General features: G+C 41.1%; 1 protein-coding gene across 1 annotated transcript in view; it reads right to left on the bottom strand.

Annotated features, from left to right (window-relative positions):
• Positions 1-20,024, bottom strand: part of LOC106543638 (vomeronasal type-2 receptor 26-like) — a 48,703-nt gene extending 28,679 nt beyond the window's left edge. Inside the window, exons 1-3 of the mRNA XM_087707728.1 lie at positions 19,704-20,024; positions 17,848-17,911; positions 11,911-12,107 (exon numbers count right to left, since the gene is read on the bottom strand). Coding sequence (XP_087563854.1) covers positions 11,911-12,107; positions 17,848-17,911; positions 19,704-20,024 — 582 coding nt within the window. The remainder of the gene's footprint in view (positions 1-11,910; positions 12,108-17,847; positions 17,912-19,703) is intronic.
• Between the last annotated feature and the right edge of the window lie 215 nt (positions 20,025-20,239).

Raw genomic sequence — 20,239 nt, 5'->3', positions numbered from 1 at the left:
ATAATTTTTCACCATGGAAAATATCATTGTCTTGTTTAAAATTTTGCATAAAACATATCCTCAGTGCTGCACCTTCAATTTTTACCAAAGAACTTTTGACTGGACACAAAGCCTCTTCTCACTGTCATAAGTATGCAGTAGAAGCCCCCAAAAGCAATGGGGATGGTAACATCTCCCCACTGTATATCCCAAACAACAGCCATGATACCTGTAAAGACTATAGTGAAAAAAGAGCTCTTGAAGACAAAATATGGCTGGATCTATCACTCAGCCACAATCTCGTTACTCACTTTGCCAACTAGAAAAACAACACCAACCTGTGGGACTTTGTAGGGGTTTGCTAATGTAGACATCTGCATGGGGAGTTCCAGTTTAGCTCCATCAACAAGAGCCAAAATGTTTTCCTTCCCTCCACAGCTGTAGTTGGGAACATTGGCTTGTCCAGTAGAGAGCATGTCTAGCAAGGCTTCTGAAGTAGCAAAGGTGTTGAAATAGTTGTTATGGATGCTGTAGCCAAGGGTGAGATTGGGCAGGAGCTGGTGGTTCTTGTTGACCATTTGAACAGCAAAAATCAGGACTAGCACTTTAAAATAAGTTGACAGCCTATTAAAAAATGTTTATGTTATTACCATAATCATCCACTGATTTTTTTTCAATGTAACCCTCTTTGTCTCCACAAGTCTACTGTGTCTTAAGCCAATACCAATCCAAAGCCAAAGGCACAAGATAGCCACCTATTAGCATGTAACTTTTATGAGCATTGAGAAGATGGGATGGGGAAAATTAGGAATCTGTTAAGAAGCACAAATACACTATTGTTTGTAGCAGTCCTAATTTTCATTTGCCCAGTAACCTGTATTCAAAATCACCCAATTATTTAAACACAACCACCATAAACTGAAGAGGAAATTTCATAAGTGACCCAGAAAAGCAACTGTACAAAGAAGTCATCCTCTATTCCTCTAAGAATCAGGCATTGAATATAAATGAGTGGTTATTTTAATCTGGAAATCAGATGGGCAGAGGCATTTATAACCCTCTCAATCACTACCACAACCAAACTCAACATCCAAGCGATGAACTCCACATTGGATGGGAATGGGTAAATAATAAGGACTTGTTTCAGATTTTATTTGCCTCAGGTTTGGATCTGAATATGTCCTAGAAAAGAGGAATGTTATGGAAATCAAAATTATTCAGGAAATTAGACAGGTCCTGCAATATAGAGGTAAGTGAAAACAGAAGAAAATAAGAGTGTTAGATCTGCATATGGAAGGAATGCAGATCCATCACCCTGAACAACTTACGAGTGAGATTGACTAGAAGGAGCCATGTTGAAAGGCCAAATTACACGTGGAGTGTGTGTTTCTGAGGTTACTATACCAATGAAATGGTCTCCTGGCCTGTAATAGTTCCATGGTTTTTTCTCATCCCGGATCTCAAAATTCAGAGGGCATATCTTTCTAACCTCCACAGAAACTGCCTGAGACACCAACAGCATCAGAAGCAAAAGATCCATAATTTGCAAGGCTGAATCAATCTCAAAGAACAAGAAGAATTAGAAGAGTTGAAAGCATCCACATTTTTCTGATTCAGACAGAGACAAACCAATCTTTACCTAAACAGTAGAGAAAGGTACATTCAAGAGCACAATCTCTCTTGCCCTAAAACTTCTGCCGCAATGAGACTGATCTGTGGCATTTATCCTTTTCTGATGAAAGATCCCTTTCTTGTTGCTTCAGTCTGATTTTAACATCAGTCACTGTAGGAGAAGATGTCTCAAAGTCTGAGATGGTGATAATTACAATGAGAAATAATTTTTCCTCTGGGGATCCTGAAGTTCTTCCAAGATTACAAGTATACAGGGTCAACCGAAGAATAACATTTAAGTGAAAAATCACAAATACACACCTGAAGGTGCTAAGGTCCTTCCTGTCAGAACAGGTACAGAAAATGATGGTGGTAGAAAATTGGTCAACACTAAGGGTATTGACTTCTGCTGTCCTTCATCATGGTGTCTTATCTCTAGAGACTGTTGAGGAAGACTCATTTGTTCTGAGTTTGCACAGTTTGGAGAACTGGTAAAATGCACCAATGTTTAGTAGAGGGAATGGTAGTTAGACAAAATAGCATTCTTCTTTTCAGTTGAGATCATGGCATTCATGCACCTGGAGGAGGAGGAGTGGTTGAGTGATGTCTTGAGTTGGGAGGGGTTGGAATTGGAACATGTGATGGACTGAGGGGTGCAGCGGCTGGGTTTGGACTTTTCACTTACTGAAGGAAAACCTGGAAGTCTCATATTCGGGTTTTCCCAAATGTTCCTGTACACCTACTCTAATAAATGGGAACTTTGAGAAAATGCCTGTCTCAGAGTTTTAAATTGGAGTTGGGTTTTTCTGGACCGCTGACACCCTGGCTGGTTGCCTTGACCATGCCGGCGCTGCTGGGAAAAGCAATCCCAGCCCTAACTTACAATTCAGTTGATTTTTTTATTCTCTTGCATACCATTTTAAGTATACATTCACAGAATTGTTGTTCTTCTTTACATTTGTCATTCTTATACATTTGTTATTCCATTTAATCGGTTATAATATACACTGGGTTGGTTTATTTACCATCCCTTCTACCTGTTGTAACACTACCTTATTTTCCCTTTCTTTTCTCCCTCCCTCCTTTCTCTACTTTTTTCCTTCCTCCTCTCCTTCCCCTTCCTTCTTCCCTTATCTCTCCCCTACTCCTACTCTTCCTTTCCCCCTTCCTACCCTTTCTCCTTCTCTTTCTCTCCTTTCCACCTTCCTCTCCTTACCTCTTTCTTCTTTCCCTCCTCTTCCTCTCATTCTCTCCTCCTCTCTCCCTTTCATTTTCTGTTGTTATAGGTGTCTCTTTCAAATCTCACTTTATGTTTTCCTGGGATGGTATTTTCGCAGACCTAAATATAATTTAGTATCATTTCTTATTCCCTTACCTTCGCTAATCTATCCTAACTATGCCTTTTTCCCATTTATATCTTGCTCTTCAATATACACTTGTATATTTATACTTTCTTTTCTGTTTCCCCCTCTTCCCCCCCTTCTCATTTAATAGTGTATCATCTGGGTTCTGTATCTTCCCCTTATTTTCTTTTCTAGCTTCCTTTCTCTAGCCAATTATAAAATCTTCCCTATGTCTTGAAGTACACCGATTCCTCTTTATCCTTTATTTTCAATGTCAACCTGTTGATCTCTGCAAAATCTAATATATATTTTTATTATCTCTACATCTGTTGGCAACTTATTTAATTTCCAATTTTGGGCAAATACAATTCTTGCTGCTGTACTTACATGTATAATCAAATAGGTATCCTCTTTCTTATGTTTCTCTGGGAAAATACCCAATAAAAATGTCTCTGGTCTAAATTCTATTTCTTGTTATAACATTTTCTCTAGCCATGCTCTTATTTTAGTCCAATATTTCCTTGCTTCTGCGTATGTCCACCACATATGACAATATGAACCTGTTGCTTGTTGACTTTGCCAACATTTTGCTGACTTGTCTTTAAACATCTTTGCTAATTTTTCCGGTGACATGTGCCATCTATAAAACATTTTCTTTGTAAGCTGTTGACATGGTTAATTTATAATTCCTTTACCATAGTTGTTGCCATTTTTCTAATTAGCCAAAGTTCTTTGCCCAAGCTAAAATTGTTTCTTTAACCACTTCTTCTTCTAGCCTAATTCTTTTTTTTTAAAATATATTTTATTCATTTTTCACATTCCATTTGCAATCACTTATATACAGGGTATTTACTATAAGAAAAGAAAAAAAGAAAAAGGGAATAAAACGAACAAATAAAAAGGAAACACAACTCATCATTCACAACCCCACCTAACCCTTCCATCCTCCATACACCCCATCTACCCCCTCCAACTTTCCTTTCTCCCTCTAACACTCCTCTCCTACTTCCCTTTCCCCTCAAACCTTCCTTCTCCCCTTACTCCCCAGACACCCTCCTTACATTCCCCTTACTCCTTCCTTACTCCTCCCTCTTCTTTCCCTCTACCTCCCTCCTTGGTGTATGCCTTTATTCGAGTGTTGTTTGATCTGATAAAAGTAAAATGAACCAAGGGGAAAAAAAAAATAAAAGAAAAAAAGAACCACCGTATATAAATACATTCTTGTTCTTATTAAGACTATGTTAACACCCCCCCACCCCCCCCACAAATCCCCAACCCTAATCCTCCCGACTTCCCAGGGCCCACACCTGGCACTACCTTCTGTCTAAAATATCTTGTATACATATGGATTAAAAAATAAAAGTAATATGTCAAAAGAAAGAAAAACAGAAAAAAAAAGAAGAGAGAAAAGAAAAGAGAAAAGAAAAAAAAGAAAAAAAAGAAACCACTCTTTGTGTTGATCTCAGCCCCCCATCTTTATCTATGCTTAAATAGTATAAATCATTCTATCTATATTTTATTCTCATCTCTTACTTCTTTGCTATTTACCCCAACCTTCTGTAGACTCTCCCTTCTGTAGACTCTCCCTTGAACTTCCCAAGTTAAAACCATACTCCCTTTTATCTTTCCCATATCTCTCCCATATCTTGATTGTATTTGTAGTTGTGAAAACTAACCTATATATACCCCAAACTTACTTTGAACAACCATCTCATTTAAGCAACAGAAATGCTGGAATCAGTTGTGGTAGTAAGTTGAGGACCGTCTGAGTTTATTTCCCTACACATAGGGACTATTCAGAGGGCTGAATAAAGTTAGTTATGACAAACTTCTCACACTTATGGCCTGTCCTCACATTTATGCCCATTGCAGCATCCTCACGCTCACATGATCAAAATTTGGGTGTTTGTGAATTGGCATGTATTTATGACCATTGCACTGTCCTGGGGTCGTGTAATTTCCATTTGTGACAGCAGGCTTTCAACAAAGGGGTGGGAGGCTTTGATCAGGAAGTTACTTGTCTTATTCTTTACACATCCGCCAGTGACTGACCTGGCTTGGTACCCATGGACAGCAGGAAATTGCAATCCTGTTCAGAAAAATATCAATTATTTTGTGTGGGTTTTCCCCCCGATGATGGAAATAAGAATTCTGATGTCATTCTTTCAGCTAATAGAAAAATTTTAAAAAAGGAATTTCATTCTTGGCCATGACAAGAATTTGCCCTCTTCGCTCCTGTTTCCATGAACTGTAGCCTGTACATGACCACCTAGCCACACCCACCTGGTTACATGACCACCTAGCCACACCACCCAGTCACATGACCACATGGCCATGCCCAATAGGTCACATGATCACCTGGCCATGCCCCTAATCCATGTCCCCCTAAGCCACGCCCAGAAAAATTTGAATCCCACCACTGCCCCCCACACACACACTAAGCAGCCACTAAGTATCTTTATATTTTGAAGTTTCTTATCAAATAAAGTCTGCAGCTGTGATGGTGGCAGTGCTCAAAGTGTAGTGGTTGATGCATCCTCATTTTTTACCACACCCACCAGAAATCGGCTTGTGGCTGTAGGTCCACCTTCTTTTCCTTGGAACACATTTGGTAGAGAGGGACCCAGTTGTGACTTGGAAAGGAGATAGTCCCATGTTGCTGTGTACTGCATTGTTATATACCACCTCTGCAAAAGGCAGTAGTTCTGTCCAATTGGACTGCTAGTAGTCCACATAGCATCTTAAATATTGTTCTATCATTGCATTAGCTCATTCCGCTGTCCCATTCATACTCAGATGAAAAGCCGAGCTGAGTCCTTGAAATGACCCAATAGCCTTTAGGAATTCCTCTCCAGAACTTTGCCATGAATTGGACTACCCTGTCTGATATGAGATGTCATATTGGCGCATTTGGGAAAACCTGAATCTGAAAGTTGAGGGTTTTTCCCCACCCAAAAGAAAGTCAAAGATCAGGTGATGGAACCCCCTGCCCCAATGCCACAGAAGGGAAATGGGAAGTGGAGTGGGTGGTGGAACCGGGCTTGCTGCAGTGCCGGCACCAGCATCCATTGCACCACAGTAGAAAGCCCAGCCTGGGGGAATTTGAAGTGTGAAGACATTTGGTGATGGTGGGTGGCTGGCTCCAGTAACCCCCTTGGCTCTGGTTACTCTGCTGCCCTGGCTCCAGAGGAAGCTATCACTCTGCCCACTGGGGGAGGCAGGGAGGCCCTCCAACTCTGACGGACCTTGGATGAAGCAGATTATCTAGACCCTTTTCAGTCTGGTTTCAGGCCACCGAAACCACTTTGATCGCCCTGACCGATGATCTCTGGCAGGCCAGGGACAGAGGGCATTCCTCTGTCCTTGTGCTCCTTGACCTCTCAGTGGCCTTCGATACGATCGACCATGGTATCCTTCTGCGACGGTGGTTCTCCTCCGACCTCTCCGACAGGTCACAGTCGGTGTTGGTCGGAGGACTGAGGTTGACTCCTAGGCCCCTCAATTATGGGGTGCTGCAGGGGTCAGTCTTGTCCCCCCTCCTATTTAACATCTACATGAAGCCACTGGGTGAGATCATTCGCCGGCACGGGATTAAATACCACCAGTATGCGGACGACACTCAGTTGTGTCTGTCCGCCCTGTGCCAACTCAGTGAAGAGGTGGAAGTGATGTGCCAGTGCCTGGAAGCTTTTAGGGTCTGGATGGGAGTGAACAAACTCGCACTCAATCCTGACAAGACCGAATGGCTGTGGATGTTGCCCCCTAAGGACGGTCCATCTAGTCCGTCCTTAAGCCTGGGAGGAGAAAATCTGCTCCCCTCAGAGAGGGTTAGCAACTTGGGGGTCCTCCTGGACCCGCAGCTGACTTTGGAACACCACCTGTTGGCTGTAACCAGGGGGGCCTTTGCCCAGGTTCGCCTGGTGCACCAGTTGCAGCCCTATTTGGACCGGGCGGCACTTCAGACAGTTACTCATGCCCTCATCATCTCAAGACTGGATTACTGTAATATGCTCTACTTGGGGCTGCCCCTGAAAAGTGTTCGGAGACTACAATTAGTCCAGAATTCAGCCGCGTGAGCGATATTGGGTGTACCAATGTACAGCCATACTACACCTATCCTCAGCGAGCTGCACTGGCTTCCCATTGGTCTCTGAGCACGATTCAAGGTCCTGGTTATCACCTTTAAAGCCCTACATGGCCTCGGACCCGGATATCTGCTAGACCGACTTCTGCCGCATACCTCCCTTAGACCAATAAGATCGCACAGGATGGGCCTTCTCCTGGTGCCTTCAGCGGGACAATGCCAGCTGGCGACGCCTAGGAGTAGGGCCTTCTCTGTTGCCGCTCCGGACCTATGGAATGAGCTGCCCCCAGAGATCCGGGCCCTACCCACTCTCATGGCCTTCCACAAAGCTATTAAAACCTGGATTTTTTGGCAGGCCTGGGGCGGTTGACCTCTTGACTGAGGTCCAGCCCCCCTCTGGTTGGGTGTATGTTGTGCTTCTTTTTAACTTTGTTGTGTCCTATCGTTTTTAAATTCTTTTTTAATATTTTCATTTCTGTAAGCCGCCCGGAGTCCTTCGGGATTGGGTGGCCTAGAAATTCAATAAATGAAATGAAATGAAATGTGCTTCATCCTGCGCTGAGTGGAAAGATGTCATCACCACACTCTATGCATTTGTGGGCCATGGATCCAGGAAGGTGAATGTGGGCTAAGACAGAACCCATCTGCCCAGTCTGGGGTGGCACCACATAACTTCCCATGTTGAGCTAATTGAACTGTTCCAGGAGACCTGTCAGTGATTGACACTGTGATTGTGGTTGCAGGGCCCACTCCCTGGAGTTGTCAGATCCCAGAGGTCTCAGCTCCCTCCACTTGGGGGTCCAGGAGGGCCCCGTCTGACAGGTCCCCATCCTGGATTTGGGGAGTGCCACCTCGATTCCCATCTCCTGAGGTGGCCCAGTACCAGTAGCTTCTCCCCACTGGGAGGGGTCTGGTTGAGTGAGTTGCCAAGGTGCTGGCTCTTTTGGCTGGGTACCCTGTCAACATTCCACTTCTGTGGCCTCCACTGCTTGCACTGCACACTCAGGAGGGGAGTAGATGGTCCCAAGGTAGACCCTTGTGCTGGTTCCAGTAGCTCCCTCCTCAGTTATCGCCTTCCCCTCCATTATCTTCCTTGAGTCTTTATACCACCCAGGTGACAGGTCGGTGCTCAGTGATCAGGACCCTGGACAGCACCCTGGTGAACAAGGAGCTGGTTAGAGTTTTAAAAGAAGATTCGAATTAATGTCAGGGCTCCAAGTAACATTCCCCAACAAAAGAAGGCTAATCATCTACCAACTCTTTGAAATCCTCCCTCCCATTTTCCAAGCACTAAATGTGGCAGACCTGAAGCTCCAAAGAAAAATATCCCAGCGTCCTTCAGGATTGGGCGGCATATAAATGTGGTTAATTAAATTAAATTAAATTAAATATGGCTTCCATGGCTAACAGGACCAGTAAAATACTGTGGACATAATTTATTTAGTTGCCCAAAAATATCAACAAAGTCCTGGCCTAAGTTAACAGAAGAATAGATTCAAGATCATGGGAAATATTAATACCACTTTACAATGCCTTGGTAAGACCACACTTGGAATATTGCATCACCATGATATAAAAAAACTTCTGAGACTTTAGAAAGAGTGTACAGAAGAGCAAGAAAGATGAATAGAGGACTGGAGGCAGGAATTGGGTATAGTTTAATAAAGAGAAGGTGGGGTGACGTAAACGATATTCCAATATCTTCAGGGCTGCTGGAAAGAAGAGGGAGTTCCCCATATTCCCCAAAGCACCTGAAGGCAAAACAATATGTGTGGCTGTATATTCCGAAAGCAATTAGAAGAAAAGGACAGCTTTCTAGAAAAGAATTCTTACAAAATTTGATGATTTAGGATCATACAGATGTGTTGTGATGGATGGATTTGGCTAAACTCTCAGTCAGAGGTTGGGATAATTCATATATTTACAAATTCTTCTTGAGGACACTTCAGAGGTTTCTGGGTGGTCACTGGGAGATGAAGGTGGATTTGCTCCTTATCCAGAGTACTATTTTATCTTCTTAAAATAAAAGTTTACTAAAATATCCTATTCACAAAAATATGACATGCTGAGCTCATGAGATTTATTTTCAAATTTAGCTATTTTATCCAGCTATGCACTAAAATTTGATCTTTACGATAAGAAAACAAAGTGCTTTATCCCAAAATTGTAGAATAGGAGTGTAAAGGGCTTGAATGAAAGCAGAATTTGTTCATTCAAGGCAGAGCCGATGGGAAAAAGAATGAAGAAATGTCACGAACAATGTGTATGCTTTGCAAGTTGATAGTGTATTTCTTGTTATCATTTTATTGATTATAAAAAAGTAAAATCATTATAAAGATTGGATCATTATAAAATGTGATTGGACACACAAGGAATTTGTCTTTGGTGCATATGCTCTCAGTGTACATAAAAAGATACATTCGTCAAGAATCATAAGGTACAACAGTTAATGATAGTCATAGGGTACAAATCATACTAAAAACAATCAATATAAATTGTAAGGATACAAGCAACAAAGTTACAGTCATACAGTTATAAGTGGTATGAGATGGATGATAGGAATGAGGAGAAGATTAATAGTAATGCAGACTTAGTAAATAGTTTGATAGTTTTGAGGAAATTATTTGTTTAGCAGTGATGGCATTCAGGAAAAAATTCAGGAAAAAATTCTTGTGTCTAGTTGTTCTGGTATGCAGTGCTCTATAGCATTGTTTTGAGGATAGGAGTTGAAACAATTTATGCCCAGGATGTGAGGAGGTCTGTTGATATTTTCACAGGTCTCTTTGGGCAGCTGTTAGGAAGAAGCAAGTAATTTTTTCGCTCACATATAGAAACTTGGGCATACAGAGTGTGCATGTGCTCATTTTGCCAGTCATTGCACTTCTTCCTATTTACCACTACAGTGTGAGAAAGAGGTTGCAGAACATTATGGACATATTTGTCAATTTTGTAGGGAGCCAATGTGGTTGTAATCTGAGAGAAGATGTCAGTCTCAGTCCCTTTGAGGATAATGAAAAGGTTCTTTTCCCTTCCACAGCTTTACTTAGGAACTTGGCCATTGAAGTGAGGTTTCCCCTTCCCTCAACCCTCCTACCTTTTCATAATGGCCTAAAGATTAACCACTCACTAGGCTTGGAGCCCTAGTGGAGGAACAGAACAATGGAGGTGGTTGATTGAGTAATAACAGATACCACCACTCTGTCACTGTGAACGCCACCGTCCTCATGTGTCCTTGGTTTTAATGTCTGATTTAAACTTTTTTATGTTTTGAATGCGTATGTAACTATAAGCTGCCCAAAGTTAACCTATGGTAAGATAGACAAAATTATATCACTGAGCTAGATAAAATTGTAAATAAGCCATAATATAACTAAAATAATGACATTTTAAAAGGACTTTCCTGTGCTATTTTTTTCTGGCACATGAACAACATTCCCATTGCACCAGTATCATTTTAAAAATATTTTGATGTGGCATTTCAGGGCTCATGTAATCTAAGGGCAGAGGACAGATATCATACCTCAACTGTTCAAAAGAGAATGGGGGCTGTCTTGCAATTCAAAGTATGGAGGATACATTGTCTGACCACGCTTTAATTTTTTTCAAGCAAAATCATTGGCCAACTCGCATATTGATAAGAACTTGAACCATTTTCTAGGTTTTGCCTCTTGGAAAATATGGATAGTCAAAAATTAATCTGTTTCACATTTCAACATTTCTTATCAATATTTTGGTATCAATATTTAGCAACAACCTGTGGGTTCCTTCTGAGGTCAAATTCAATATGCATTCCTACATTCTTAATATATCCTTAAAGTTAAAATATCTATTGCTACTAATTGAAATTTAAACTGCTATATTTTGAAATCTTGTAGTGCAGTGATCTGTGAGTCAGAAGGTATTTTCTGACTTGGACAAGGTTCAGATTACATAAACAGATTGCAAATATCCTCCTCTTTTCAAATAGTATAACACAACCCATTTTGTCTTATTTTATTTTTCCAGTTCAATTGACTGCATCTTGGTAAAATAATTGAGATTAAACATGGCTACCCAATCTCCAGAAGAGTTAGACATCCAGAAAAGGTCCTTTCTCATCAGTGACTACAATTAAGTGACACCAACGTCCATAGAAAAACAATCTAACATCTATTGTTTGTTAAAATCAGAGGCTCTTTTTGCCCAGAAGAGATTTAAGGAAATGAAAAATACAGAGAAACTCAATAAAAAAAAATCTAATCAAATTAGGCCAATTGAATCCTTTGGAGGGGCACTTTAATTCAAGTAGGCTTCAAATGAAGTTCCTCTTACAAATCAAAGGTCAAATCAAATTATTTTTTCCTTTCAAACTATTTGACATTATTGGATCCTTGGTGTTCTCAGAGCTTAGTTGTTTTCTTGCAGAATTTTGCTTACCCAACTGGTAAAGGAATGGGTTTTGCCCTCTGTTTCTATAAAAGTGGCATGGCCTGTTTATATATAAGTGCCTTGTCTGATACTACTATAGATCAATCAATCAATCAGAATAAAGTTGGAAGGGACCTTGAAGGTCTTCTAGTCCAACCCCCTGCTCAAGCAGAAGGCCCTATACCATTTCAGACAGGGAGACTTTCCAGTCTTTTCTTAAAAATCTCCAGTGATGGAGCACCCACATTTTCTGAAGGCAAACTATTCCACTGGTTAATTTTTCTTACTGTTAGGAAGTTTCTCCTCAATTCCAGGTTCCTTCACCCCTAGATTAGTTTCCATCCATGGTTTCTTCTCTTTCCTTCTAGTGCTTTGGAAAATAACATGACCCCGCTCTTTTTTGGGTAGGCTTTCTACACTGATTAGTCTCAGTCCGCTAGTCTTAAGATTTGTTAAAACAAGAAAAGAAACTGGTACTTTCCATACCTTGTTCAGTAATTTCAGTTCTGATAGAATAGTTTTGCTGATGGTAAGATTCTGCCTTTCAAAACTCCCAAATTTCTTTGTAAAGAAGGGCTGATTGGGGATTACCACCATGCTCCAAATATTCAGGTCAGCTGTTATATCTCCATTTGAGTCCCAGTACAGTTTCTCATGTGTAATATTGAAAAACACATTCTTGTCTAGAAAGTGATGAAACTACAATGAAAAAATGCAGGAATCCCAAATGAGACAACTGGGTTTCTTACTTGGATTTTGGTTATCAAAAAATTGATTTTTTTTTGACATATAGAATAGAATAGAATAGAATAGAATAGAATAGAATAGAATAGAACATCCACCATCGCCCAGGCCCTCTCTCCCCCCAAGCATTTCTTTGCCTACCAGATTTCCAACTCCATAGTGTTTCTCACCAACATGTGCAGGGAAACAATGTTTGTGGGACTAAAAAAAACTTCAATCAATCAATTCCAACTTCGGGGGGGGGGGAGGAAGATCTTGTGAAGTTGAATTGATTGATTGAAGGGTTTTTTTTAGTTCCACAAACTTGTTTCCCTGCCCAAAACAGCAAGAAACATGATGGAAAAATGCGACAGAGGGGAAATCAGGTAGGCAAAGAAATGCTTGGGGAAAGCAAGGGCCTGGGCGATGGTGGGCCAGCACAAGGGAAGGAAGCCACTTTTCTTTTTCCTTTGCTGCTTGTCTTTCCCTCGTGCCAGCAGCTCCCTTCCTCATTTCCCTATGGAATGCAGTGCCCAGGCAGGATCCTATTTGATAGTGCGGGGGGGGACGGGGACGACTGTCAGCCTCTGCTTCACTGCTGCTTTTTCGGCTACCATTGAAACGGGGAGGGGGGCCATGGTATTTGGGAGGGGAATCATTATGTACTGGAGGATTGTTATTAGGAGCTATCCTGACTATCTATGCATGTGGAAGAAGGGAGTTTCCCGCCAAGGCCAACTGTCCAGCATTCCACCCTCATGATGCTTTTTGAAGACATCTCCCACCTGACGGTTTGGTGAATTATTAATGGACTATGAAATGGGGTGCCAAGGGGAGGGGATTGAATTATACATGATATCTATTGCTTTTGCGCCAATTTACTCAGACTCAGCTTTGCTTTGCTACTCATCGTTTGTAATTAGTAAAAGTACACTTAATTCTAAGCATTGAGTTGAGTAGTTTCTTTCTTGATTATTAAACGAAGGAGCACCTGACAACGACAGAGCAGCCAGCACGAGGGAAGAAAGCTGCTTTTTCTCCTTGTCTGCTGCTTGTCTTTCTCTAATGATGGCAGCTCCTTTCCTCATTTCTGCTTTGCAAGTTGAGCTGTTTTTTGCCCTCCGGAGGCTTCAGGAAGGCCAAAAATCATTTGGCCAGCATGCATGTGTGCTGGCACTGACAGGGCAATGCCTCGCATGCCCTCAGAAATGGCTCCATCATGGCTCTAGAGGTTCCCATGCTTTTCACTTAATTAAAAGTAAATGTTTCCCCCTCTTCCCAAACAAGCAGTCACAAGGTCCAATCAGGGTGCTGTCCAGTTGCTTGGTAACATCACTCCTCCTCTCTTCAGCCACCTGTTGGAATGTCCTTGGTTCCCAGGGGAAAGATTTTTTTTTATTTTGGCTACAAAAACTCCAGCTATCTCTATTCCCCCCTCCCTCATCTCCATTGTGGCAACAGTGATGCCTCAAAGATGGCCTCAGTCAGGCCAGCTTCAGAGTTGACATAATGTTTAAAATGGGATAAGATGATAGATGATAGATGATAGATGATAGATGATGATAGATGATAGATGATAGATGATAGATGATAGATGATAGATGATAGATGATAGATGATAGATGATAGATGATAGATGATAGATGATAGATGATAGATGATAGATGATAGATGATAGATGATAGATGATAAACAGATAGACAGACAGACAGACAGACAGACAGATAGACAGACATAGACCTCTTTCTGTGTTTGTGTTTGTAGAAACCTTATGAATTTGTTGCATTAGCAGCATTTAGAATCAATAAAGAAAACAAAAAAATTAACAATATTATACTTGTAAAAGAATAACTATTTGGGAAAACTGATTTTTAATTTTTTAAAAATATGAAATGTATGGGTATTATTAGGTCCAATATTAATTTAATGGAATTCCAGAATAATTAAGATGTGGGATGAAGAGGCAAAGAATTTTGAAGATGAATATTTTAAAGAAATTACAATTTTTTTACTGAAACTTATAAACAATGCACTAGAAAAGACCTATAGAAAATTGATTCAAACTAAAATTGAGGCGGAGAGGGGGGCAATCCTCATGATCTTTAAAATCTAACCCCAAGAGAAAAACCACTAGATAACCAATCTCATAAAAAGATAGGGCATTAAATTGAAAGAAAGAAAAAATAATAATGAAATAGCACGCGATTGAAAGGATGGAAATCCCAGTTACAATGTAGATTATATAAGAAACATACCCAAGACCCATAATGCTTATACACTAAAACTCAAGGTTTAGAGAAGAAACAGGATAAACTTAAAGCATTAGTACATGAAGGCAGATATGATATAGTTGCCATTACTAAAACTTGGTGGGATGAAACTCATGACTGGAATGTACTGATGGAAGGGTACAAATTATTCAAAAGAAACAGACCTAACAAAAGAGGAGATGGAGTTGCATTATACATAAATGCATTACACATTATACATCTTTAGAGAAATAGCCCAAACCAAGGATGGAAACCTCCTAGAATCCATGGGGTCAATATAAAAGGGGGAAAAAGTATGGCATCGGTATAGGCCACCTGACCAAGCAGAAGAAATAGATGAACCATTCACTAATCAATTAATAAATATACATAGGAGACAAATCACAGTAGTAATGGGAGACTTTAACTACCCTGATATCAACTGGGGGACAATATGCAATAAATGAAAGAGGGCCAGTTTGGTGGAAAAAAAGGAATAGGGAGGTTATGATAGCAGTATTTCCATATTTGAAGGGCTGCCACAAAGAAAAGGGGGTCAACTTATTTTCCAAAGCACCAGAGGGCTGGACAAGAAACAATGGATGGAAACTAATCAAGGAGAGAAGCAACCTGGAATTAAGGAGAATCTTCCTAACAGTAAGAACAACTAACCAGTCAAACAGTTTGCCTTCAGAAGTTGTAGGTGCTTCATTACTGGAGGTTTTTAAGAAAAGACTGAACATTCACTTATCTGAAATGATTCTCCTGCTTGAACAGGGGTTGGACTAGAAGACCTCCAAGGTGGTCTCCAGGTTTGTTTGGACTGAATATAGGATAACTGCCATAATACACTGGCAAACAATAGATACAAACTCAAGGTAAATCACTCAAAACTCAATTGCAGAAAATACAACTTCAGCAGCAAAGTGATCAATGAATGGAATGCACTACCTGACACTGTTGTTACATCCTCAAACCCCCATAACTTTAACCTTAAACTGTCTACTGTGGACCTCACCCCATTCTTAAGAGGTCTGTAAGGAGGTGTGCATAAGCGCAACAATGTGCCTACTGTCCCAGTCCTACTGTCCACATTTATTTGTATCCATTTCCAGTATTCATACATTACTGTTATCTCATACATGTTTGACAAACTAAACTAAACTAAATAAACTGCAGCCAGACTATGGTATGCACAGCAATGGAAGAATATTAAAATTGTCACAACTGAGAAATGTATTGTAAAATTGTCATGTAAGCAAATGAAATGATAATTTATTGATTTGATGATTAAATAAGAGGTGAATAAGGGGTAGAAGAGGTTTATACAACATCTAAGAGAGGAGTCAGATAACATGTAAATATCTATTGAAAGGAAGGTTGGATAGAATTTATTTTTGATTTGTTTCTCTTTCTCTTTCTTACTTTTTTCTTTTTCTTTTCTTTTTCTTTCTTTTTTGGATTTATCTTTTACTATAGAAAACAATCTTAATAAAAATGTATAAACAATAAAAACAGAGTGTAGGATATGGGAAAATGTGCTTAATTAAAAGAAAACAATTTTTGAATAAACAATATGAAAAACATATCAGCAGGAAGAGCAGCTTGATGGTGAACCAGAGATGCTCAGTCTCCCCTTTTCTGAAGGTCTTCACAAAAGACCCGGAAGCTACTAGCCAACAAGGCTTTAACTGGGATTCCTGCAGAGTAGTGAGGGTGAGAGTAATGCTATCAGGAGCTCCATCAACTTTATTAATGCAACATGACTTTAAAATTGTAGGATGAAATTTCATACGTCCAATATTTTTAAAACTGGATATATGTGTTTTTTTAAAAAAATATCACAGTATTTAGCATCATAATATAGGTCTACCATAGATTGCCCACAGTTACCTCCTACTGAACACTTTACCTTGCCCTCCCAGCCCCAGTTGACCAGCTGTGGCTACCCTTCTGCCACCCCTTCCCAGTCACCCCTCTATGGCTGCCTCATCCTGGGTGATTCATCATAAGACAACTTGCCAAGTGCCAGAGGTGCCTGTTCTGGCAGCCAATGCACATGCTGAATGGTAGGCCTCTGCCTTCCCATTGGATGCAGCAAACAATGAGGGCTCTGGGTGGGGCATGTAGCAGCCTCAGGTGCTAGGACAAGACTGGCAGGCTTTGGACCCAGATAGATGACTGTATCTGAAAGGCTGGCTGGCTGTGCATGGGAGGGGGGAGTTGCAGTTATTAAGGGACCTCTTTCTGGACTTGGTCTGGTTGTGGACATACTGAAGGCGGTTCCTCTCTCCTCCCTTCCTGAAAAGATCTCAAGACAATACAAGATTGGAGATTCCTCAAATGCTCAAGAGCCGGAGGGAGAAAGTTGGATCTAGGCAGGCACGCGGCTTGAAGCCTTTGGTTGGGGCCCCTCTGGGGACCCGACAGAAAGCTTGGAGGCACTGGGGAAGCAGGAGCATGGGGACAGAAGTCACTGCAGACAGGGAAATTGGTCATGACCTACCACAGAGAGTGACAGCCAGGGAAGTTCTGATCCACTCCACTGGAATGGGTAGCAGTGGCCTCTGAAGCATCAGTTCTATTCACTGAGCCATGACCGCCCCACCTGTCTCCTTGCAATATATCCCAGCTTGTCTGAGCAAGGGCCCAGGCAAGCTTAGCTACATTAGCCCCAACACATGTCATACAGTCCCCTTGGGTTATATTTACCCTGGGCCAGTTTCACAGTAGGATACCCTTCAGAGATGAATGGGACTATCCAGCAGACAGCCCAGTTCAAAGGAGGGTTGATAGGGCTGGCCCCAGTGGTGTTCTACTGCTGGCACATGCCAGGGTGCTATCCTGGACTACCAAAGGACTCCATTACCCTCCAGGTAGATCAGCAGCATTTGGCACTCAGCAACCAGGCTAGCATGGGGTAGAAGCTCTGAGTTCATTGACTGAGGCCTGTGATTGAGTAAATCCCTTGAAAGTAATGGGACTTTATTCAGGTTGACAATGCACAGTAGAGGAGCAAAGTGGCGCTGTGTGACTCCTTCTCATTCAACTCCCCTGGAAGTGAAGTGAAGCACACAATACTGCTTCCCTCTAGGGCAGGATGGAGAGGAATGGCTGGAGAGGAGTGGATGGGGGAGGGACATAGAAGGGCACCCGCAATGGTGCAGACTGCAGAGTGACCGGAGTGAGGAGGCTGGTATGAGCAGCTCTATCCAATTGTCCTAGAGCCTGTCCACTTGACACAGACAAGCAAAACTACCTGCAGTTGTTGAAAACAGTGGCACAATGTGAAAATAATCAGCAAAAACCAAAGAGATCCTCAGTGGTCTTTTTCCCACCCCTAGAATGGATAAAAAGAAGGAGCAGAAGGTGGTGGAGGAGCAGAAGGAGGATGAGACTCTTCTTTTCCATTCTTGCTTAGAAGGAATTAATCCTTGTCAGGACCCCATACCTGCCACGGCTGCAGCCTCACAGTCCCCAGCATACTTTTGCCATTCATCCTTCTCCTCTTGGATCTGGAGGAATAGGCAGCATTCAAGGCATGTGCCACAGTCTTAACAATACTGTAGATGTTTTGTTGAGGAAAAATCAGTATTCCATTACTTTTCTGTAGCATTAACGATGGTGTTTTCTCAGTGCATCTTCTCCGGCCTTTGACAGAAAAGACATGCTCAGAAAAAGAACAATTAAAAGCTTTTTGTTTGAAATCACTATTAAGATAGGCATAGCCTCCAAAGTAATCAGATTTTTGTCCTATATTTCTACCAATACGAAATGCTATGGATGTAATCTAAATAGTCCCTGGAACGTTCAAGTATATAATAAAATTCTTCTAAGGCTGTGATAATCCAGACTTTCTTTTCAATGAGTCCTGGCAAGACTTCAAGTATTTCCTGTACAATCAGCATTCCTTGTTGCACCCAATTAATTTCCATAAAGTAAATGAAAACATTCACTTGTCTCCAGATAATGAGGGAAGCAGTACTGAATCCTGTATATCTAGTCATTGAGAATCTTTGTGAAAAGACCACACAAATGCCATTTCTGATTAGCATAGAAGTCAATGTATTGACAAAACTCTCTGCATTGTCTGTGTCTGAAGCAACAAGACCAGCCATGGTCCATTTGAAATAGAGCAGAAGTTTGACTATTGCTGGGTACTGGATTCCTTCTTTGGGGACCATTTGATGGAAAAAGGGGAAATGAGTTTTGTCACTCAGTGTGTTTGAAACACGTTTATAAGTGATCTGGAAAAGAAATAATGTTTTGTTTTATCTGTAACCAGAATAAGAATAACAGAATAACAGAGTTAGAAGGGACCTCGGGGATCTTCTAGTCCAACCCCCTGTTCAAGCTAGGAAACAATATACTATTTCAGACAAATGGTTCTCAATCTTCTTAAAAATCTCCAGTGTTGGTGTACCAGTGGTGGGTTCCGTATTTCATTCCAACCGGTTGGAACGGCCCCCGTCGTCACACACATGCACATGTGCAGTGCGTGTGCATGCATCATACTTACCTGTGACGCTTCCTCAAGCCTCCGTGACAGTCCAGCTGCTCAGCGGAGCATCACACAGGCGCCGTATACGCCATGCACGTGTACAGAAGACACCAACCCTTAAAGGACAGGTAAGGAGCTCAGGCAGGCAGTTGGGCCCTCCAGAGCACTATACCAGAAAGGTATCTGGTGCTCCAGGTAGGCTCTGGTACGCCCGTACTGGGGCGTACCGTCTGCAAACCACCACTGTGGTGTACCCAAAACTTCTGGAGGAAAGTTGTTCTACTGATTAATTGTTCTAACTGTTGGGAATATGTTTGATCTCTCCCTGATCAGTTACCATCCATTTCTTCTTGTCCTGCTTTAGGTCTTTCAGTGAATAGTTTGACTCCATCTTCTTTGTGGCAGCCCCTTAGATATTGGAACACTGCTATCATGTCACCCCTAGTCCTTCTTTTCATTAAATTCCTGCATATCCAGTTCCTGCAACTTTTTTTCATATGTTTCATCCTCCAATCCCCTAATCCCCTTTGTTGGTCTTCTCTGCACTCTTTCTAGAGCCTCAACCTCTTTTTATATTGTGGTAATCAAAACTGGATGCAATATTCCAAGTGTGGCTTTATCAGATCAAGATTAAATTATTAGATTTTAATAAATCAAACCTGGTCTTACAATTGTTTCCAGGAATCCTATATTTGTTTATAATTAGTAATATGCAATATAACCATTTATAATATGATTTAATCTGTGTCATATTTACCTCTCTACTCTCCTTTTCATTTCCTGCACATTCATACTGTCAGACAAACCTGTTGGATTTTGTAGGTGCTCAACACAATGGATATCTGCACGGAGATGTCATCATTACTTCCATCAATTAGAGCCAAGAGGTTGTCCTTTTTTCCACAGTTGTAGTTGGGAACATTAGCTTCTCCAGTAGAGACGATGTCCAGCAAGGCATCTAAACTTACAATGATGCTCATATGATTGTCATGGATGTTGTAGCCAAGTGTGAAATTGTTCAGGAGCTGGGTTTCCCTTCGGATCTTTTGAATGGCCAAAATGAAGGATAGAATTTTGGAATATTTAGTTCCTGTTTTACTGTAAATAAATGTGCACATCATCACCATTGATCCTAATAATGTATATTGAATATGTTCTTGTTTGATTCTATCAGCCTTTTTAGTTTAAAACCAGGATTGTTCCAAATCCAAAGGCAAATTGTACTATCTGATCGACATTTAATTTTTATTATCATTGAAAAGATGGTATGAAAATAGACTTCCACCATTTAGTAATCATAAATAGATTTGTATTGTTAGTTGCATTAAGTAATATAATTAAT

Source organism: Thamnophis sirtalis, unplaced genomic scaffold (assembly GCF_051295495.1).
Source record: "Thamnophis sirtalis isolate CommonGarterSnake01/CBP01778 unplaced genomic scaffold, rThaSir2_p1.2 scaffold_3, whole genome shotgun sequence".
NCBI classification, from domain to species: domain Eukaryota; kingdom Metazoa; phylum Chordata; class Lepidosauria; order Squamata; family Natricidae; genus Thamnophis; species Thamnophis sirtalis.
This window is presented reverse-complemented; position numbering and strand designations above follow the sequence as displayed.